This window comes from Ornithodoros turicata, chromosome 2 (assembly GCF_037126465.1).
Source record: "Ornithodoros turicata isolate Travis chromosome 2, ASM3712646v1, whole genome shotgun sequence".
Taxonomy (NCBI): domain Eukaryota; kingdom Metazoa; phylum Arthropoda; class Arachnida; order Ixodida; family Argasidae; genus Ornithodoros; species Ornithodoros turicata.
Window position 1 is genome coordinate 100550303 of NC_088202.1, and position 23456 is coordinate 100573758.

At 49.2% G+C, this 23456-nt stretch overlaps 1 protein-coding gene and 1 non-coding gene across 6 annotated transcripts in view; one reads left to right on the plus strand and one right to left on the minus strand.

Moving 5' to 3' along the window:
• The window catches only part of LOC135385836 (disintegrin and metalloproteinase domain-containing protein 10-like), a 31518-nt gene extending 10438 nt beyond the window's left edge, over positions 1-21080 (plus strand). For 3 of the 5 annotated variants that reach the window (XM_064615390.1, XM_064615388.1, XM_064615389.1), the window contains 8 exons: positions 6640-6812; positions 6867-7047; positions 11423-11579; positions 11976-12074; positions 20118-20308; positions 20420-20628; positions 20691-20855; positions 20914-21080. In XM_064615390.1, coding sequence (XP_064471460.1) covers positions 6640-6812; positions 6867-7047; positions 11423-11579; positions 11976-12074; positions 20118-20308; positions 20420-20628; positions 20691-20855; positions 20914-20934 — 1196 coding nt within the window. In that variant the 3' untranslated portion in view covers positions 20935-21080. Of the gene's footprint in view, positions 1-6639; positions 6813-6866; positions 7048-11422; positions 11580-11975; positions 12075-20117; positions 20309-20419; positions 20629-20690; positions 20856-20913 lie in introns of those variants that run through there. The other 2 variants (XM_064615392.1, XM_064615391.1) reach the window with 2 other exon arrangements.
• On the minus strand, positions 18043-18113 carry Trnas-gga (transfer RNA serine (anticodon GGA)). The gene has a single exon. It is a non-coding gene; the product is annotated as a tRNA-Ser (tRNA).
• Positions 21081-23456: the final 2376 nt, after the last annotated feature.

Below are 23456 nucleotides of genomic sequence, written 5' to 3' on the forward strand. Positions count from 1 at the left end.
AGACGACGCACACAAACTCAATTTCAACGTCTGTTTTTCGTCTCTTCCCCAGTCTCGGGTTTTTCATCATAGATCTTTTTGATTGTTATTTGTTTGCTCTGCTTTGTTAGTTCCTTCCTTAGTACTTCCTTCATTATTGCTGTCGCACAGACTTTGGGGAGCCCGGTAAAGGCTGCTTTATATTCAGCTTTATGCTGTTAAGAACAAGGGCTATCAAAATAAAAAGAAGGCCTCGTTACATTCCCAGCAGCGGTAACATTTGTTTAAAAAGAAAATACAAAAACACCGCACATGGCACCTTTGGCACGACACAGCACGCGTGTGTCCAGTTGCAATCATTCGAAATTAGCGGGGGAAGGCAGCTGCACGCGCTTTCGAAAACGCGGTACAGGGCCTCTCCAAACGAGGCTGCTATTCCAGTAAACAGGCAGAAAAACGAATCCACAAGGGGTAGTGTGGCACTCAAAACACGACTTCGAGATCGTGTTCCCTATTCTCGGGGTTTTATCTTATGCAACAACATAACGTGACCGCCTAAGAGAGTCATGACTTATCTGTAAGGTCACTAATGAAAAAGTCGCATGCCCCTTTGAAGTGAGATTCTTCATGGTAACCTTCATACAGGGTGGTCCACCAACCCTGATAGAAATTCATAGTAAAAAACGTAGGCCCTGGAGAGACATTCGGTGAAGGGATTTTTTTCTGCCAGTAACTTTTGTCACATATTTGTAATATTTTTATTTCATTTCAATTGACGGAAAGTTAATTTCTTGAATTGAATTCCGAAATTTCCCAAGGCAATCTAACGTATTCTTTGCGGAAATGGGTTCCCCGTCGTCATTTTACTCAGTATAGCGCATAACCCCACTCGTAATGCAATGGCAATTGCCGAAATAAATTCGCCGAAAATCGTGGAAATGAGAGCCCTTGGCACCGCCTCTTTTTTGACGGCTCTAAGTTTGAGCGCAAAGCTGCGAAGAAAGGTGGTTATATTGACACGCCACACGAGGGGGAAAGGGTTACAAACCCAACCCACAGAAGAGTTCCGCTGCCAGGTATCAGCTTTGCCCACGTCAGTTTCAGGGTCGCGCTCTTTTTCCTTTATTCGTGTTTTGCTCAGTGTGTTTGTTTGCTTTTGGGTGCTACGTGGCTGTTTTCACTATGACCGCTGATAGCGGTCTCGTAGCTTTTCTGCACCACCTTGTTGTCATGAGCCTGTGTATGTGTGTGAAAGAGAGAGAGAGTTGTATGCGCGAACACCTGTCAGCTCTCTTCTTTTTTCAATTCGTTTGTTTCAACATGCTACGGATTTCTTCACATTCAACACACTTCCTGTGTACTTCGATTAGGTTATCATTAGCGTAAAAGCGTTCGAAGCGTTCGCCATCTGCTGCAATGCACCAGTGGGCTCTCCGAATTGTATCTTCCACGGCCCTTTTTATTTCGGATCTGGAAAGCGACGAGCAGAAAGCAGTGATTTTCCCCTGCTGGTCAGCCGGCGATCGTGGTTCGCTTTTGTATACTTCGTCTTTGATGCGACCCCAGAGGTAAAAGTCCATCGGCGTTAAGTCAGGAGACCTGGCGGGCCATGACCCTGGACCAAATCGGCCAGCCCACTTCTCCCGGAACATGTGACGGAGCAGCTGTACTGCACGCCGCGCGCTGTGAGGTGGAGCCCCGTCGTGCTGAAACCACACGCGGGTCTGTTCAGCAAGAGGCAGGTCATCAATAAAGCTGAACATGGCATCTAAAATTTCGCTACAGTAACGGTTGGCATTTAGGGGTCCCGTGAAAAAGATTGGCCCAATAATAGCTCCATTATAAATCGCGGCCCATACATTCAATCCCCACTCGTACTGATGCTTGCAGTCCCATAGCCAGTGTGGGTTTGTTTGGCTCCAATAATGCGTGTTGTGTCGATTCACTTGAGCGCTATGGCAGAAGTGGGCCTCATCAGCCCAAATGACGCTGTTCAGAAAGTTTCTGCTTTCCTGGGTCCGACATCGGATCCAGTTACAGAAATCCAGCCATTTCTGGTTGTCGCCCGGCTGGAAATGTTGATGAAGTATGGTACTGAAGTACTGAAGTATGGTACTGATGAAGTACTCCACGTGGTATGGGTGGATTTTGTGATTGTGTAGTATCCTCAGCACACTTGACTTTGATATCTGTACTCACTTTGCCAGGGTGCGCAGACTTTACGTGGAGATCATCTCCTGCTTCTTTCAGGGCCTGGTCTGTTTGTGTCGACTCACTGGCAGAGATTGGGTGTGACCGGCTCTGGGTACCGGAATGGAAACTTCGTGTTGTGGACAGTCTCACAAATGCACGCCTTATGGTACAAGAGCTCACCACCATAGTTCCTGGAAGCATTTCACTGTATTTCAGGACTGCTCTGTCATAGTCCATACCTGCAGCCCCCAGAGCAATGATCATCCTTGTTTTTTCTTGGTTGGATTACACGGTGCTTGCCATCGCTGCCGTTTACTTGTTCACTGCATTCACTGAGACCGGAGTGCATAACGGTCCAAAAATGTATTTCCTTCCCTACCTGTCAACACGTCGGGTGACCTCATTTTTGATAAAATAGCTCTTCCCGCACTCACCGCGGGTGTTTGTTCCATGGGTAAGGCTTGTAACCCTTTCCCCCCTCGTGTGGCGTGTCAATGTAACCTCCTTTCTTCGCAGCTTTGCGCTCAAACTTAGAGCCGTCAAAAAAGAGGCGGAGCCAAGGGCTCATCTCCACGAATTTTCGACGAATTTATTTCGGCAATTGCCATTGCATGACGAGTGGGATTATGTGCTATACTGAGAAAAATGACCACGGGGAACCCATTTCCGCAAAGAAAACGAAAATGTTGCCTTGGAAAATTTCGGAGTTCAATTCAATTCCGTCAATTAAAATGAAATAAAAATGTTACCAATATGTGGCAAAAGTTATTGGCAGAAAAAAAATCCCTTGACCGCATGTCCCTCCGGGGCCAACGTCTCTTACTATGAATTTCTATCATGGTTGGTGGACCACCCTGTATATGAATGAATGAAACCTAAGGACGGAACATGGCGATCCTCGAAGATCTTCGAATTTCCATTAGCCCTTCGCGCAGAGTGATGTCATCTGACGCACACCTTCTCCAAGCGAGGGGATACAGTGGCTTCCGATTCATCCATGAGGCTCTTGGATCTCTTGGCTCTCACGAATGAACCCATGACTTCATTCGTGAGGTTCCTCACGAAAGGCCTCACGGCCTCATCCGTGAGGTTCCTCACAAAGGGCCTCACGGCCTCACCGGTGAGGTTCCTCACAAAAGGCCTCACGGCCTCATCGGTGAGGCTCCTCACAAAGGGCCTCACGGCCTCATCTGTGAGGCTCCTCACGGAATACGTTGTACCCTCACGTATTGATGGCCTCACGATGACTGGCCTCATGAGGGCCCTCACGGTGGGCCTCATGAGGGACAATGCCTCACGACTGTCCTCATGAGGAACTTTCAGCGTGGTCTGGCCTCACTCACCCTCACCTCATCATCGTGAGGTGAGGGTGAGGCGTCCTCATGAGGGTCCTCATGAGTGAGGCCGCCCAGCTATGCAGCTCCGTTAGCCCGTTCCGCCTGCTCAGTGTTCATTTGCCCACCTGTATGCCATAGTGACCAGTAGAGATAGTACTAGGTGGCACAACGGTAGCAGATGTCGCTCGTTTGCAGCGTTTTGTCGCGTCGGCACGTACCGCATACCATTGATATGGTTGACAGACTTCTCTTTCTTTGAGTACAATGGGAAATTCGGGAAGCACAATGAAGGATCGAAAGAGAGGAGGAGCCCTATTGTGCCGAGAACTGAAGCCGAGATTGGGGGCCAATCCAGTGATATCACCAGTTGGTTTACGGTTTCGGTTATGTACATACACATTGGGGGACTATTTGTGACGTCGTAGTACACGTTGCAGAGACCCACGCTCATGGAGGAAGGAAAGAGAGGAGGAGCCCTATTGCTCTAAGAAGTGAAGCCGAGACTGGGGGCCACTCCAATGACATCACCGCTCGCCTTCCCCCGGTTTCAGTTACATACATCTCTATGGGAGCCCCCAACGCATAGTTTGGAATCCTTGGAGAGGAGTGGCGTTAGCGCACCAAAGTGCCCCCCAAAGTGGCGTGTGCAAACCGATCTCATCGGGCTATTCAGGTAACGTGACCCGCGCATGGCTTCAAAGAAGCTATAGCTAATCTCCTATCCTTACGTCACCTGCCCCACGCTTCTCTCTTCTCTCGAAGTGCCGTTGGGGCGCCTCATTTTCTTCTTTCCACCATGGGAAGTGTCCACCATGCACGTCTAGACACCGCTGCCATCGCCCTGGCAACTCTTTATAAATGCCTTTGATACAGACGGAAGTCGGAGCTGCTATTGTAGCCACTGCTGGAAATCATTTGTGTGGAATGTATTCCTCCAAGTTGATCTTTAAGGGGCCCAAACAAATGGTAATAGCTTGGGGCTAAGTCTGGGCTGCAAGGGGCATGAGGCGAAACCTCCCAGCGTCTTTCGGCGAGGGTCACCGTACGAGGAAACATTGTCATGAAGGAGAACGACCCTCCCGGACAACATCCCAGACCTTTTCTTGCGAATTGAGCTTCGCACAGCATCCTTCCTTAACGTGGAGTACTACTGGGCATAAATCGTGACCACTTGCTCCAAGAAGTCCACATGGCTGACTCCCAGCATGTCCCAGAAGGCAGTTCCCATGAATGCTGCAGCAGCATGTCTCAGCAGACGGCTGCATCTTGCTTTTCTTTCGTGGCGGGAAAGCCTTAGGCTGCATTCACACGCACCAACTTTTCCCACCAACTCTGAGCAACTTTGGAGTTGGTCCGAGTCTGCCGACACCACCAACCACGACCAAGTCTAGTTGCTCCGAATCGGTCGCCGACCGAAAACTTTGGAGAGTTGGTGGTGTTCTAGCTAATCAACGAGAGGAGCGTTGCCACGTGACATCCGATGGCGTGACGTGATTTCGTTCGCGCCGTACTACCTGGCATGGACTCAAATCCTGCAGGCATAGCTGAGAAACATTTTTCTTTTTTATTTATATATAAATAAGCTCCACACAAATATATCAGTATGCATTTTTGAAGATAATGATGACGATCTTTTTGCGAAATAAACTGATTTAGGTTTAAATAATGAGAGTTGAAGAGAAGTTACCATCGATTTGAACCCACAGCCTCCGATTACCGTGAGGTTTGTGGGTGTAGTTACCGAGTTGGTACGTGTGAACGCGGAGACTGCACAGTCTTAAGTTGGCCAAAAGACGTTGGTTCGAGTTCGTGCAGAAAGTTGGCCCGTGTGAACGGAGCCTTATGTCGCCATTCCAGGCTGCTTCATTCTGTCTCTGGGATGAAATGACGCATCTAGGTATCATCACGAGTGATGATTGATTGCGAAAATTCGTCCCCCTCGGATTAAAACCGGTTCCGCAGCTTCTGAAAGGCTGCCGTACGCCCTCCCTTCTGGTCACAAGTGAGGCGTCGGGGAACCAATCTTGCACAAACTTTGTGGAACAGTAAGTACTCGTGAATGATTGTCTCCGCACTGCCGACATTAATATCACGCTAGGACGGTTTGCTCAACGCCTGCGGTGTTCACTGGCGCGACTGCAGTCCATGCGGTTCATTCCTCACGATATCCCGTCCTTCGCCACACTTTCTGCGCCATTCATACACTCTTGCCCTTGACATCGTTTGTTCCCCATACTGAGCTTGTGATATTTGCAAAAAATTGCGGTTGGTTTGACGTTCTCCTTCACAAGGAACTTGATTATGCATCGCTGTTCCACAACTAGAGGCACTCTGCTCGCCGCCATGATACCTGCAAATCCTGCACGTGTCGCTGACCGGAGAGTGACTGCTCTCCTCAAAAGCCCCCATTGCGCTTCCTCCTTTGGCCTAGTTCATATTTCATGAATGTACTAGTAGCGCTAACGCAGGACAAGGACAGCAACACAGACGAGAGAGGCGCTAACTTCCAGCTGTTTATTGACAGGACTTCTACAGATTGGTTTGCTCATCACTGTGGCACCTGCAGATGTCACCCAATCTTTCAAAGGTGAAGTATCCCGAAGGAAAGTAAGAATGCTATGACGAGGGAAATTATCGAAGCTGTGCAGATGCCAGCGCTTGGCTCGACCCAGTCGCCTAGTCCAGCGTCAGCATGCCATCTATAGCCTTTCAGATAAAGAACTGGAATTTCTTGGAGCATAGCTGTTATCATGTTTTTCATCTTCCATCTGGAAGTCCTGCAATAAACAGTTGGAAGTTGGTGCTAGTCTCGTCTGTGTTGCAGTCGTTGTCCTGCGTTAGTGCTACTCGTACATGCACTCCGTCCTCTGAAAGTTTTATTCAATTAAATTAACTCAGATTTTTCTCAAGCAAACGTGTCGGTCAACCTTAAACGACCTTTGTACTTCATGCCTCATTAAGAAACTAAGATCGTACTAAAAGCCAAAGCACAGCAAAATGCATCATATCCTATGGAAGTTAATTTATTTACACTGGCATCAGTGTAGTACGGACGTCATTTCTCTTTTCTCTCTTTTTCTTTTCTTTCTTTTATTTTTCATTTATTTATTTATTTATTTTATTTTTTCAGATAGGGTAGGTGGTATATGCGAGAAGTTCCGCACATTGCAACTTTCTGGCGGTCCTCGTCAGTTAAGCTTAAATACAGGCATTGTCACGTTTCTCAACCATGGAAGCAGTATTCCTCAAAAGGTCAGTGAGACAACTTTCGCTCACGAGATTGGTCACACCTTCGGTGCCAAGGTAAGAGCTATGTGAGTGTGCTGGGCTTTGCAATCGAACCGAACTCTTTCACAGCACGACAAAAGCAGAGTGTGCGCTCCAGGAGGTGTAAAAGGAAATTTTATCATGTATCCAAGAGCATCGTCTGGGTACTTGGAAAACAACCGCCTATTCTCGCCTTGCAGTATCTCATCCATATCCGCTGTCCTCAAGGCTGTACTATATTCCCTGTACGAGAAGGAAAATTGCTTCCTGGGTAAGTGACGCGGACATCGCTGAACGCTAAATATAGAAGGCTAGAGTTTTGTTCTTGTGCGCGTACGCTATCTGTGTTTTTCTCCTTCTTCGACCTCTGTTGCTTCTGGAATGTTATAACTACAAGGCATTGATCGTAAACATGGGTTCAGAGAAACCCAAGCATTCCTAAGCGCAGTTCAAAACTGTTCCACAAACTTTGTGAAGTCCTCGATTAAGTTGTTTGGTTGCGTGGCCTTTGAATCGACTCGAATGGCCACCATATCAAGCAATGTTTCCGAAATTGAAACCAAATTCACCACGCTTTTAAGCCGTTCGTTCGTGCCACAACCTCCGTAACGTTCGCTCCTAGACTGAAGGAGGTGGGAGCTGTTGGCCTCAGGGTCAACGAGGATTTCGGATGATTACAACGGAAGATTCTGTGCCCTCATGCTGCACCGACCAATAGTATTTTTGTCTGCACGACTCCGACGATTGTACGTGGAATTATCCAAGCGGGTCTTCTAACGAGTTCCCGTAGCATAGTGCTTAAGATGATCGCTTTCCACGCCGAGACTGGGAGGTGACACGGGTTCGAATCCTGTCGCTGGCTGTGCTGTCTCAAGTTTTCCCTGGGTTTTCCGAAGGCTTTCCAGACGAATGTCGGCACAGTCAGGGAAAGGTAACGGTAACGGAAACGACAATAATTTACGGTAATAATTCGTGTACCGCAGGACCCGAATTATTGCAATTCTTCACCGTATCATGCAGATAAATTTATGAAATAAACCTCAATGAAGCAAACTAAAATGAACTAACAAACCGGAGCACATAAGTATAGTATACAGTAAATAGAAGAGGCATAGGTCTTATACGCTTATGGTGACCTGGAAGTTGCAAGCGTAAGTATCGTTCCTGGAAACCATGTTCATATTAGCTGTTCACAGAAATCACGTACCTATATGTGTATTTTAAATAAACGTTATCTCCTGTATGCATGTACCCCGGGGTCCTCAAAATAGACTTCAGAACGTAGAGGGATTAAGTTTTGTCACGGTCTCAATGGTCTTTCTTTAAAAAAAAGGAAAGAAAAGAAAGAAGGAAAACAAAAAGCTGGAGGTGGGGGGAGTACAAAAAACCGAAACGGAAACTTAACGGAAACGAAAGCAACAATGGTGGTAACCGAAACTGAAACAAACAAATAAGGGCCAGTAACGGAGGTGGTAACGAAAAAGATTCCGTTACCTTTCCCTGGGCACAGTTCCCCCTGAAGTCGGCCTAGGACGGATACTAACCCCCTGCCCCCCACTCCTTCCCGTTGTCCCCTCTCCACCTGTCCACGTCTGTACGCCGCTCATAGCCACAGTTGCTTCGCGGCGCTAACATGGAATTAAAAAAAACGATCTCCTCACACGAGACTCAGTGCCGTCTATGCCAAAGGGAGTCTGGCAATTAATGGGACCTGCCTATACCTAGAGCTACACCCACTTTTTGAGCTCTCTGACCAATCACGAGCCAAAATACAGTTCGCTATTAATCCCAGGCTATCCAAGCTATATATTACCTCTATTCACTGGGTGCCGACATTTTCGGGAAACTGGATTGGATTAGATTGAATAGGATATTCCCTGACGACATAGCAACATAATGGATTTTGCGTCCACTTTTAACGGCGCCATCTGGATGGAGAGGGGCATGTCGGGAAGACGCAGAATAGCTGGAATAGCAGAAGGGCAGAGTAGCAGAAGCAGAAGCGCTTGCTAGCAGAACTGATTGAGCGGCAGAACAGCTACTTGGAACAGACTGCCGGTATTATGCGTATTTTAACTATGAAATATAACAAGATTGAATCAAGAACGGGCAAAGGTGTGTATATGGATATAAGTATGTCATAAAATGCAAATTTTTGGCCATCCGTAGCGTTTTTCTTACTAGTTGCCTGTGATCGCTGTCGTTACTAGGCCTAACAAGGACGACAAAACATTATTTTCAGGTAAACATCGACACTGGAGCGTAATTTAAAGGTGATTTGCAAGATAATTGCAACACAATGTACACATACGGGATAGAATTGTCGCGATTTGTGAAAAAAAATTGGCATGAAATCCTCGCTTTGCCGTTCCAAGCTACGCCGCCATTTTCGGGAAAATTTTGGTGTCATGGCGGCACGCATAGAAAACAGCACCCAATGAAAAACGCTCAATTTGATTGACAGGTCGAGCCTCTTTTTTAGGCTCCTCCTAATGGCCAGACTACCTTTGGCATACACGGCACTGACGAGACTGAACTGGCAGAGCCCTCTCTTCCCAACGGTAGCGTGAAGTGGTTGCTGCACCTGATCGATGGTGGCCGATAATAGGTTATCCGCACTGAGACAGGGGTGATTACACGTGATGAAATCCCACCGCCTGGGAGTTCTCCGCATGCAATTCGTTCTCCGCGTGGGTTACTCTAAGTAGCTTTCAGCCGCAGAGCAAGACAGATATCCTATGAAGTAATAGTGCACTGTTTCCCAGGGGCAACACGTCGTTTTTCCTGCTGCTGATAGCACTGCATAATGAATGCACGCACCACCGCCAAGTGAATCCCCGCGTGTACGTCAACCACATCGACTGAGCGCGCAGACGTTCGGCGGCTCCTTACACACCCCTCATGGGTATTATAAAAGGATAGGTGATGTTTATCTATGCGGCACGTCACCGGCTCTGTGTACAAGGTGTGAAAAAAAAAGTAGTAAAGAGCCTGGTTCTGTGGAACTTTCCCTACTAACCGAGTAACAAATCGCAGCGGCCCTCCTCTTCGGGAAGAGAAACACCACCGCCGGCTATTCCTCGTGTGGGAGCGCGGGAACGCGTTAGCGTCTGGTCTGTTACGACCTTCTGGATGCTATCCACACTCCGATAGGGTGCACCAAATTCACTGGAGTAGCATTCTTGCTAGAAAACCCGTTCTGAGATGGGAGATTGACAGGATCAGAGTTCGGAAGGCCGCACGGGGTTCATCCTTTGTCTGGTAGTATGATGGCGCTATGTAGTCCTTGAAGCGCAACTTCCACAAAATACCTCGACTGTCGAAACAACAAAATAGCGTCAGTTTACCTTTTTATTCCTGTTCGCTTCCTGGCTGTGGAGTGAGTTGCTTGTGTTCCTTTTCCAACGGTGTCTTCTGGTTTTACGACGTGGTTTTGAAACATTTAGTTCAATTGTCGAGTACCACAAGAAAGTTGTAGTGCGCACAACTTCCGAATCACGTATCCTATTATACAATATATAAAATAATTCGTTATCTATGACATAACAGGTGGACTCATCAGGTCCAGACACATTATTTCGCATTTTCGATTTTCCCTGGGGTTTTTCCAACAAGCTTTTCAAGCACTTCGCAACATCCCGCTCTTGCCAGTGTCCTCTGTCGAGTTATCGCTCAGCATGTCATGAGCAACTTGGTGAATCGCATACAGCGCTAACAGAACAAGGTTCAACAATCTCCCACACTCTCGTGGCCCTCTGACAACAATACTAATAGTACTGTGTGGGCGATACCCTGTATGACTTCATCGTAATTCTTCGGTTGGCAGACCACGAAACCCGAAAACGAACGACCGCGATTAAGGCTCCTGTATGAAGAAGATACAGGGGCTATAACCGCGATGCCCATAGCGTGATGCAAGTGGCTGAAACCGCTAGATTCCTGGCACTCGTGTTCGGGTGACAACGGTCACGTGATGCAGCCGGCGCCGACTTAGCAGTTTCCGAGCGATATAGGCCGTGTTGTCATTAAGAACAACAAATGATGATGAATGGGGAGTTTATCGCTAGTGGTGATAGTCTACCCCATTGCTGGTGGTGATGTGGGGAATGAAATAATGATTCCTTTCACAATAAGGATCGAAGTGCTATGGTGGTGGTGAAGTGTATGGAGTCACCACCCGAATTCGCCATTAGTAGATCGGTAAGTGTGTTCCTGATAACGGTTCGGAAAACACGATAAGCCAGTCTCTTTGCTCCTTTGAAGTGACTCCCATCACGGTGCTGCTCGTTCACTTCACAGTTTCGTTTACACCCCGACCTACTAAAGTTACCCATATACTTAAATTGAGGGAAACTGAAATTATTACGATCCTTGGCTTCAACCGATTACCCAACAGGCTTGTCCGAGGCCAAGGCCTCAGGTTGAAAGCCACCGATATTTCGAACAGAGATTATTCTACTACTGGGCCCCGTCTGTTACAATGTCTTCTACTTTTTGTAGTTATACCATCGCGTAGTCGTTCCATGTATCAGGATTGACTGAATCGACCTGTCCGGTATTGCAAACCAGGTTTCTCACACTGTGATTGTGGGTTGTAGATTAGATTTCTTTTACTGTTCTTCGCATTGTTCTACTTGCTCATATAGCATCTGCGACTGCGTTCTGCGGCAACAAAATGCGAGAGGAGGAGGAAGAATGTGACTGCGGTTACAACACCGCGGATTGTCGTGACCAGTGCTGCTATCCTCGCAACAACAAGGAAAATGCCAAAGGCTGCACATTGCGTCCTGACGTCGACTGCAGGTAATAGGGTTGGATGCAGTGTGAGCAGCATCCTTCAGCCCATTCAGTTTTTGTTGAGGCACAAAAGGAACGTACGTGGAACACGTGTGCTATTCAGTTATTCACTTCGTGTACGCAGCACTCAACCAAACGAGTGAACTGTGGGTATAGAGAGTCTCATAACCTACCTCGAGATCCATAATTATAGCAGGGTTAGCGACAAAAACAACAACTTTATTTTATGGCGATACTCTACCCCATTGCTGGCGGTAATGTAGTGGAATAGGATAATGAGTCGGCCTTGCAGTTAAACCCGGATTTTACCAGCGCTAAAAAGTGCATCGGTATCGCAAAAAATATTCGTATGAGTATCAGTTGATAGATGGCACACTGCTGACAATCATTTCGCACGTTCAGCCCTTCAGCCGGCACCTGCTGTAACAAGAACTGCGCGTTTCTGGGTTCCAGTCACAGGTGCTCTTTCGAGGACGAGTGCAGCGACGGTTCAAACTGCAAATATCCTTTCGTATCTTCAGAATCACGTCTCATGGGCTGGCTCAAAGATTTGAAACAATTTAAGTTTTGTCCGCACAGGTAGCCTATATTTAAACCACCGCAACAACTTTATTTTCTGATCATGTGTAAAGCAGCGTTATGTCACCTCCTAGACTGTACTCATATCCATTCCTACCGCTTTTACTTTGGTGCAGCGTATACACTTGATTGCAACAGTTTATCATTGGTACTACTCTTGTGTCACACGTCTGGGTTGCAGAGTTTCTGACGGTGGGAAGTCAGTCAGAAAATATCGACAATATTTCTGCCTAGCATGTGTAAATCACTTCATGGGTTAGACGGTAGCACGCCCCTTCTAAGACACGGGAGGGCCTCATAGACGCCATAGACATAAATGTAAAAGACGTCCGCTGAAATATCAACTTGGAATGCGCATAAACTGGCGGGGGACATCACTCTCTTTTGGTGTTTCCATGGTGTTTTCAAGTCCACCCTATTTCTAATACTACTAATACTCCATTACGCAAGGGAACGAGTTGTTCACATATCCTTTCATTTTTGCTATGCTTCTCCCTTGATAATTATACTATAGCACTGTTACAGAAGCTATCGAGGGATTTTCACGTTCTTCGGACTACTGAATTCAAACAAGATACTATGGGTAATCTGCCGGGTAATTCAACTGGGTTGTGGGTGAAGCTTCAGGGTGTTCTCACCAGTTAAGTGTGTCAGGAGAAAAATATTTTTTGTGGTATATTTCTTTTTTCTAGGTGAGACATTTTGGATTCTGAGGGATGTTGTAATCCTTTTGAAATCAACCTTAAATCGTGTCTAAAATACTACATCGCTCTGTGCATTGGCCAATTCCGCACGCTCCGGAGGTGTAACGGGTATTTTGTATATCAAACAACAACTTTATTACAAGATGATGAATAGGGAGTTTCATCGCCAGGGGCGATATTCTAACCCATTGCTGGTGGTGATGCGGGGAATGAAATAATGAGCCCCTTCGCAATAAGGATCGAAGTCCTATGGTATCCAGAAAGTGATATTAAACGGTATAGGAGCAACTTATTTATTTACACATGGTAACAAGTCTTTCGTACACGAGACTGCACTTCTTCAGGCTACAAAAATATATCTAAATATATAAATAAATATATCTATATATAGATATATTTTTGTAACCTGGAGAAGTGCAGTCTCGCGCGCTAAAGACTTTTTATCATGTGTAAATAAATAAGTTGCTCCTACCGTTTAATATCACTCTTTGATCTATTCATCACCGGCAACTTGACATCGTCTATTTTTCTGCCTTCGTATCCAGAAAGGTGAAGAGAGCTATGAGGACAGCGTTGGTGGGCGAAGCAAGGACGAAGGACGCAGAACCCAGGACGAGGGACGAAGGACCCAGGGACGAAGCAAGCAGGGACAAGAAGGGGGGGGCGACAGTCTAGCTCGTTAAGGGATCCGGAGAGTACGGTTCGGGAAGGTTGGGAGTGTGGGCAATGAAGAAGAACGTGCTCTAGATCTTCTACAGCACCGCAGTGACTGCAGTGGGGAGAGTCAGCTTGCCTCAAGCGGTACACCACTGTGCTGTAAAAGCCACATCGAGGCGCATTTGATGAACTAATGCGGCATCGTGACGAGAGGTATGTCGAGGCATGCGGAAAGCGAGCGCTGGATCAACTCTGCTCAGCATGGCTGTGGGAAAATGTCAGCGGTCCATTGGCGGGTAGCCGGAGGGATTTGTGGAGGTCGGGAAGAGAGATGCGCAGACCATAAGAGCCAGGGTCGAACTAAACGTTTATTCCACTGGGCGGCCCCAGGAAAACTATAGCGCGCTTAGCGTGCCGCGCGTAGGTGCGTAGCTGGCCGGCTTCATCGTTGTCGGCCGGCCGCAAAGCGGTGTCTGCTACAGGGCCCTCCCCCTAGACTCCGGGAGGAGCGATCGGACCAGGAGACCTTCTTGCGGGGAAGGGGATGGGTTGGGATGGCAAGCGGCGGCGACGCAGAGAAGGGGACTGCAGAGCAGGTGGGAGAGGCAGGTGGCTCGACGAAAGCGGGCTTGAGCCTGTCAATGCTCACGGTGTCAGACTTCCCGTTGACGTTAAAGGTGAAGTGTTTGCTGGAGCGGCTGATGACTAGGTGCGGTCCGGAGTATGGCGGCTGCAGGGCTTTACGCACGGCATCACGCCGCACAAAAACGTGCGTGGCGGTCGAGAGGGCTTGGGGCACGAAGGGTGTGCGGCCGGGGCAAGTACGCGGCGAAGCTGGTCGGACGTCCTCGAAAATCTGGCGCAGCTTGTCGACGTATGTAGGCGGGTCGGTGACAGAAGCTTGCGACGGGACGAAGAAATCAGCTGGCAGGAGTAAGGTGGTGCCGTAAACGAGTTCGGCCGGGCAGCAGCCGAGGTCTGGTTTCGTGGTGGCGCGAATGCCAAGCAGGACGATGGGAAGGATGGTAGGCCAGTTGACGGCGTTTTCGTGGGCCATAATGGCTGCCTTTAGTTGACGGTGAAAGCGCTCCACCAACCCGTTGGAAGATGGGTGATAAGATGTGGTTCTGATTCTGCTCGAACCGAGGAGCTAGAGGAAAGCCGAGAAGAGCTTGGCCTCGAACTGAGCGCCACGGTCAGTTGTTATAAGGGATGGCACGCCAAAACGGGCGATCCAAGTGGCCAGGAATGTTTCGGCCACAGTGGCAGCTGTTGCATCAGGCATCGGGGCCGCCTCTGGCCAGCGGGTAAACCTGTCGACGGCGGTCAGGAGGTAGCGTTGGCCAGAGGATGGTGGAAGCGGGCCCACGATGTCGACGTGCACATGATCGAACCGTGCGTCGGGGGGCATGAAACGGCCAAGGGGAGCAATAGTGTGCCGTCCGATCTTCGATCGTTGGCACGGGTTGCAGGCGGCCACCCACGAACGAATGTCGGCATTCATGCTTGGCCACACAAACCGTGCACCGACGAGTCGTTGGGTCGCCCGCACTCCGGGATGGGCGAGGTTGTGCAGCGAGTCGAAGATGGACCGACGGAGAGGTGTGGGCACGTATGGTCTGGGTGGAGAAGTGGAAGTGTCGCACCAAAGGCGGGTTGGTGAACCTGGGAGCGTGACGTCCTCAAGCCGCAGCGAGGTGGATGACGCGCGCAAGGCTTCCAGGTCACTGTCGGCAAGCTGGGCGTGAGCCAGGGCTTCGTGCGACAGCGGTTCAATGACAGCAATGCGGCTGAGGGCGTCAGCGGGGCCGTTCTGAGAGCCGGCGACGTGCTCAATGCAGGTGGTGAATTCAGCCAGGAAAGCTAGATGACGCGTCTCGCGAGGCGAGTAGCGGCTGCTGGCCGATCGGAAGGCGTACATAAGTGGCTTGTGGTCAGTCAAGATGGTGAAACTTCCTCCGTCCAAGAAGTGGCGGAAGTGTTTGACCGCAAGGTACGCTGCGAGAAGCTCCCTGCCAAAAGTGCTGTAGCGCTCTTCTGCTGGCTTCAGGGCTTTAGAAAAGAACGCAAGGGGACGCCAGTCGCCGTCGATGAACTGCTGAAGGACGGCGCCAACCGCGGATGCGGACGCGTCGACCATGAGAGTGGTAGGCGCTCCGGGGCTGGGGTGGACGAGTAGTGCAGCAGAAGACAGCAGGGTCTTGATTGTGTCGAAGGCAGCGGACGAATCTTCAGTCCACAGGAGGGCAGGAGATGTATCGGGGAGCTTGGAGTTCGCCGACTTGCGACGCTTGGGACGTGGGGGAGCGTCGTCTTGGCGTAAGAGTGCTTCAAGTGGGCGAAGAACGTGGGCGCAGTGAGGTATAAATCGCCTATAGAAATTCACCAGACCCAAGAAACGCCGAAGCTGCCGAATGGTCTTAGGCTTCGGGAAGTTGTTGATCGCTTCCACCTTGTCCGGAAGAGGGGTGATGCCGTCGGCGGAGACTCGGTGGCCCAGGAACTCCAAGGATGGAACTGCGAACTCGCACTTCGCTACATTGATGACGATGCCATGCTCTGCTAGGCGTGCAAATAGCAGGCGGAGGTGGTCCTGATGTTGAGCGAGGTCTTGGCTAGCGACGAGAATGTCATCAATGTAGGCGAAGACGAACGGAAGGGCCCGGGTCACCGAGTCGTTAAACCGCTGAAAAGTTTGGGCGGCGTTTCTAAGCCCGAAAGGCATTCGGATGAACTCGAAGAGGCCAAACGGTGTTGTAATGGCCGTCTTCGAGATGTCTTCCGGGGTGACAGGGATCTGATGATACGCCTTAGTCAGGTCTATCTTAGAGAAGCACTTCGTGCCGTGAAGATGCGCCGTGAAGTCTTGAAGGCGCGGCAAGGGGTATCTGTCGGGGACAGTGGCAAGGTTGAGAGCGCGGTAGTCCCCGCATGGCCTCCAGTCGCCCGTTTTCTTAGGGACCATATGAAGGGCAGAGGACCAGCTCGCGGATGACGGGCGAGCGATGCCTATGTCCAACATGTGTTGGAATTCGGCCCTAGCGATCTTCATCTTCTCTGGACCCAAAGGGCGCGGGCGACAGAAAGCTGGGGGTCCTTTCGTCTCGATGTGATGGACTACATCGTGTCTAACGGGCAGAGTCCAGTCCGGCGGCTGTGTGAGCGACGGGAACTGCCGAAGGAGGTCGTGGAAGGGTGGTGAAACGGTAGGGAGAGACGCTCCGATGAAAGGCTCGTTGGGTGGGGGAGCAGAGATCGCCCGGACAGATAGGTTGGTGCAGCCGTCGACGAGTAGACGTCTGGAGACGTCAACAGAAAGGCGAAAATGATGAAGAAAGTCCGCACCAATGATGGCTTGAGAAACGCCGGCGACCAGGAACAGCCAAGGAAAGTCCCGTCGTAAGCCGAGGCTTACAGTCAGTAGCTTCTCGTGGTACACCGGGATGGCGGTGTTGTTCACTGCCATAAGATGGAAAATTGGGGCGCGTCGACGGTCTTGAGTGGTCGCAGGTAAAACGCTGACGGCGGCTCCGGTATCCACCAAGAAACGGATCTTGGAGGAGCGGTCCACAGCGAAGAAAAGGCGACTCTCTGCTTGGGTAGGGGAAACGGTGGTCGCCGTCAGCGATTCCCTTGATCGTTTCCCGACCATCCGCAAGGTCGTGTGCAGCGGGTGGCGGCGCTGCCAAAACGCTCGTGGTACCAGCAGGGAGGTGGAGTGGTGCCGTCGGTAGGGGAAGGGGCACGGCTATTGAACCTCCGAGGGGAGCGGTAACGGCGGGAACGACTTGAGGAACGTCGGCGTGGGCTTGGTCGTTGTAGGGCGACCACTGATTCTGAGAGGCGCTGCATCTCTGCGCGCACAGATGCAAGCTCGACGCTGATGGCGTTGATGGCAGAGGGGGACGCTGAAGGGGATGGATGGCCAAGGGTCCCAGAAGGAGGCGCGTATGGTGGAGCCGTCTGATTGACTGCTCCGACCAATGCTCCCGGAACAGCGACTTCCAACACCTTGTCCGCGTGCTCCGCCAGCTGGAATAGGGGCAAGGTTTCAGCCGTCGCGAGAACCATCTGCACGGTGGTCGGCAGCCGCTGTAAAAACAGTTCTCGAAGGAATGCTTCGTCGATAGAATCGGCCCGGTCTGCTAGAAGGGCTTGCATCGCGCGGAGCAGCTGCGAAGGGCGCCGGTCGCCGAGCTCCTCGGCGCTTAAGAGCTGTTGTATCCGTTTGCGCTCTGACAGCATGGTGCGCTTAAGGATGGCGGCGCGCAGGTGATCGTATGGGGTCTGAGGCGGTTGGCTGGTGATGACATCGGCAACGTCCATGGCAATCTCTGGCGGCAAAGCGGCGACGACGTGCCGGTACCTTGCTAGCTGCGATGTGACGCCAGCAGGGAGGAACTGCGCCTCGACTTGATGGACGGTTGACAACGAAATTTGGTCGAGGCAGACCACACTTAGGGACGACACAAACATGTAAGCCTCATACGCCCGGAATCATCGAAATGCAACAACTCAGGGAAAAGAGGCGCTGACGCCAGGAATCGAACCTGGGTCTTCTGATTTCCGGTCAGATATGCTACCACTACACCACACCAGCACGCCTTTCCCATGAGCCATTGAGTGCCGCAAGTAGGGGGGGACGGACAACCAGCCACGCTATTGGAATAGCGTGGCTGGTCGAGTACAGGACCACACCAAGGAAGCGATGGGAACGTACAGGCTCCAGCTTCTTTGCAACAATCCAAAGAGGGAAATTTCTCATAGCCTTGTGAGTGAAAGGGAGCTCGACGAACTTTTCGTGCGAAAGGTCCATCCCAAGTCGCGTGAGGTACAGATGGACGTTATTTAAGGCTAGCTGCAAACGGCGCTGAATGGCTGGTCGTGACTTGCGTACTGTCCAAAGGGCAACGTCATCGGCATACACAGGAATGCTACTTTGCGAGGAATTATCGATTTTAGGCCTGCCGTTACCACATTAAAGAGTGTAGGGCTCGGAATGCTTCCTTGGGGTACGCCTTTATGAACAGGATGCTTAGGGATTTGGCCGTGGGATGTGCGGACAGCGCAGTTCGGCGCGTAGGAAATCGTGGAGCCAGCTGAAGAGTCGACCAGATACTCCAAAAAATCGCAAGGCGTGGGGCACACAAATGTGCGAGACGGTATCATATGCGCGCTTGATGTCCAGCAAAACCGATACGACGATCCGCCGATGAGCACGAGCATGTTGGACTGTAGAGACTAGGTCGAGAACTGGATATATGGAGCTTCGGTGGCGACGAAATCCAGCCATTTCTTGACGCAAGGCGATGCCAAACCATTCTCTCCATCAGTTTTCCCATACAGCTTGTCAAGCTCACAGGGCGAAAGGAGGGTAGGACATCTGGGGGTTTGCCTGGTTTGATGGGTTTGAGGATGGGAACAACTAATGCCTCCTTCCAGGTAGATGGTACGGATCCCTGTCGCCGAGACGTATTATAAGCATGAAGGAGAGCTTGGAGTGACCGCCGGTCAAGGTTTCGCAGTGCGGCACAGCAGATTATATCTGGTCCCGGGGATGATCGTACATTCACAAGTTTCAACGCTGTCTTCAGCTCGGTTAGAGTGAAGTCGCGATCCATAACCTCCAGTGGACGGGCCAGTCTAGGTGAATTTCTGTCATCAAGCTCTGGACATACTGCTGTGTACCGCAGTCGTTGAGGTAGCCGCTGGTGTCGTTCGGACGACGGAGAAATCTGTCGCTAGCGTGTTTTCGTCTACACCCTTAACGATAGCCAATGCCGCGAGAGGATTCGTTTGTGGGGGTGCATCCTCCAGAGCTCGAATTGTCCTCCAGATCTTTGTGGCGGGGTCAAACGGCGAAAGGTGTTGACAAAACTTACGCCAACGCTTCAGGTCTTTTTTAAGTTCTCGTGTTACCTTATCTTTCATGTGGCGGTATGCTACAATGTCAGGAAGTTGCCCAGTTCGGCGACCCGTTCTCTCTGCTCGGCGACGTAATGCTCTAAGGTGGTTAATAGCTGGAGAATGACCGACGTGACCTGTTACCCTTTTAGACAGGACCACACCAAGGAAGCGATGGGAACGTACAGGCTCCAGCTTCTTTGCACCAATCCAAAGAGGGAAATTTCTCATAGCCTTGTGAGTGTATGCGCATGTGCTTGTATTTGTATGTCAATTTTTATTTGTTTCCTTCAAATGCATACTCTCTCTGAGAGACCAAACGTGAAGAACCGTCGTGTAATATACATAATTTCCTCATATATGGGAAAAATTAAAGTAGCCAAATGACCTAAGGCGTACCATATGAAAGCGGCGAATCAAGAACGAGTAATGCCCGTAGCGTTGTCCTCTAGTGTGGATTTCTCTTTTGTATGCTGAATTTGTTTTAAAGTGCTGACGATATGCGAAAGTGTTGTGACATGCTTTCACCAGTTGGACTTCACTTGGTCATGAAGAAGTATGTGTAAGCCGGAAACATGGATGTTGACAAATCGTCGGACATACCACGACATTATGACTATATCCTTAATTGTTTCGTGCCACAAGCATTCATTCACACATTCAAGCACACATTCGTGTACAAGCCTTAACACAAGACCACTAGCTTCTCCTCGCAGTGCCCAGCTCGCCTGCCCAAGCAAGACCTCATTCCTTGTAACAAGGAAACTCAAGTATGCATCGGAGGTCAGTGTCAAGGATCCATTTGCATAAAGTATGGTTACGAAGCATGCCAACTTTCTGGTAGCCAGTATTCCTTGGAAGAAATGTGCACCATCCGTTGCCGCGTACCCAGTGAGTTATGTGTGCGTTATCTTGTGTTCTTGTGTGTTATGCTGCACAACTACGCCTTTTAATTTATGTAGGCTATATTTACGAGTTCGTGATACGTTTGTACTCCGCTAGACTCCACGTCTACCTGTCTAGACCCGTGCGAAGTTCCGGTGCTTCAGCCGTTGTGCGGTAGAAAGAGCGAGCCCGGTGCGGCTTGCAATGACAATATGGGATACTGCGATGTGTTCCACAAGTGCCGCGGCATAGACGAGGAAGGTCCCTTGACCCGCATCGAAGGACTGATCTTCAGACATAGCGGAATGTTGCATCGCTGGGTTAAGGTCAGTGTGCGCGTGGCGGTCGCAGTGTAGACCACGTGTAACAAAGATTTTCTTCTATACAGGATAATAAGTGGGCTGTGGCTGCATTCTGCGTTGTTCTTGTATTTGGGGTTGTCACCTTCATTCGCTGCTGTGCTGTAGTAACGCCCAGCAGTAACCCACACTTCCGACCTGCTCTGTCGATCAAACAAAGTCTCACACACCCCAGTGACCTCTGGCGATCGGGGGTAAGCGTTGGCACTTTCCCTGCACGAGCCTATTAACCTGATTGCTATTTCCCCGCAGATAAAAAGTTACTCCAGTTAATCTTGCTGGAGAGACGCAAGGTATTTCTTATGTAGTCCAATGCAATCGTCTCTGCATTTACTGCGATACAAATATACGGGATGTTGTACATGTTACCAACACGTTTGAAGGAGAACCTAAATATATTAAAAATATATTGGAAATTTCTCCTGGTTATTCTTTCTGAATCCGATGCCGAATGAAACAAATGGAAGCGGTGCAACGCAATCTTCAAGAAGGCATCCCAGTGGGCTACTCTTGAAACTCTATAGTACCGTGGAGCTAAGGAATGCCTGAATGTCTCAAAGCTGACCCATTAATTTCAAGATTACTCGTGATGCTCTTTGTGGCAAAGGCAAATATACCTGACAGGGGAATGTCCTTGGTAACCTGGCCATTGGGACTTGGTTCAGGGAATAGAGCTAACTGTCAGAACTGGGAAGCGAACATACGTCCGATCCGATAGAACAGTTTCAATAGAATGCATGGAAAAATCCAAATTTCAAAATTCACTTTCAAACGTCTGAATCATGAAAATATGCGTGGTGCCGAGGTAATCGTCGCTACGATACATTCCCCTCTTTCCATGCTCGGTAGCTGAAAGTTCCACGCATGCTTTTTTAAATATAATTTCGCCTTTTCTTCTTCAGCCTGCTTGCTACATTCCTGCAGAACTATTCTAATCAGTCCCATAGGTTTGGACTAGAATCGTCTTCTAAGCCACCCCCTCCTCCAGCTCAAGTACAAGACCATGTGAACAATAAAAAACGACATGAAAATTCGCGCTCTAATATTCGAGTTACGAGCGGTAAAGTACTGGGTTCGCCAAGATTAACTTTGTGGTTTGTAATGGAGATAAAACAAATAAAAACAGTCTCGGGAAGTTAAAGCAGATGTGTACCAAACGTAATATGCACCGATATTTTATATCGATTCTGCCACTTGACCCGTTTCTCTGAGGATAAATCGTGGAAATAATAATAATAATAATAATAATAATAAATGCAGTTGCCTTAACATTTCCAGTCGGCTGTACCTGTGTTCCAGCTTTTTCCGTCATATATGGCGAAACGATCGAACGCGGCGTTGCAGCAGTGATCTGCTACGAACGAAGATGTGTGTGTGTGTGTGTGGGCTTGTCCAATCAATGCCTATACTACAGCAGCGACTGTAGCACTACTGTACTAAGTATAAAAACCTGGTTAATAGTGCTGTAGGTGAACTCTATAGTACTATTGGACGTCATGAACATGGGTTACCTACGTGGATAGGTGCAGTACATCGGCTCGTTTCCTTGACTTCAGTAATTCTTGTAATTTCATGTCGTTAAGGATACTGTAGAAACTTTAGAAGGCAATATAGTCAGTGTTTTACTAGAACGCGAGCTGCTACGGTAGTCATGTACTGTTTCATCTCACGTCAGACTGGGCTATACAACTGCCCGAGTTCAAGCTGTTTTTGACAATGAGACTGACTTAAGCTAGAGGTAGACCTATTGCAAAACCAGGTCTTACACTTCGCTAACAAACTTCGGTGGCACAAAGACGCATTGTGACCGCATGCAAGTGCAAGATGTCCTGCTGGGGACACGGTTAGGATTCCACGTCAAGAGATCCAACGGGTCAAGCGATCCATCGACTCGGAGGATATCTTGACCCGTTGGATCTCTTGACCAGGTTGGATCTCTTGACTCGTCTGAGGGTTCGCCAGGCTTGGATCTTTTGACCCCTTTGTGTTACGTCGTTAACTCTAACATTGCTAAGCAGAAATTACTCGCATCGAAATACGAAGGACTCGTTTTACGTGCGGTATAAACAGGATGCAAATGCAGGTGGCAAATCAACATTTTTATTGACTTAGTTACTTTGTAACACATAGCGCAGTCAAAGAAATGCCGACAGTTCTCTTATGTCATTTGTGTTAAAAACAGGTGGCTGCGTTGTAAGATCAGCCTGTTTGTAACACAGGATTTATAGGAGTGCTGTCGTTTTTTTCTTTTTTGACAGCGCTTCGTGTTAGAGATTATGTCTACAGTTAGCGTGGGCTACGTACGCTCACGTTGGGTGGGCCGGCCGCTGTTTCAAACACGTTGGTTATTCAAACACTTCTCGTATCACAGCAGGCTCGTAGTCGAAGAGCCAAGTCGCTGTTGTGGACAGACGTTCTACATGGCGGATTATGGACTCTCTCAGGGTACGAAAGACAGCTTCATGTGCCCGAACATCTGTTGTTGTTTTTTTTGTGTGTGTGTGTATTTCTGTATCAAGTTTTCCCTTAATTTTTCCCGCCGTCCATAAAAGGACAAAGACAAAGCACTTTGCGGCTGGACACGTTATTATTGGTAACAAACTTCAGTTCTGGCGTAACGTGGGGACGGCTGTGCCAATGGACACAGACAACTCAATTGGTTGAGGTCAATGAACGTGACAGGTCAATGTTGATTGGAAAGCACAATCAGACAGTATTTTCCCGCACGGTCAGTAAAAGAATAGAATAACGTGATAAGGGTGGGGGCCAATGAAAAGAACGCGACAAGGATAAGC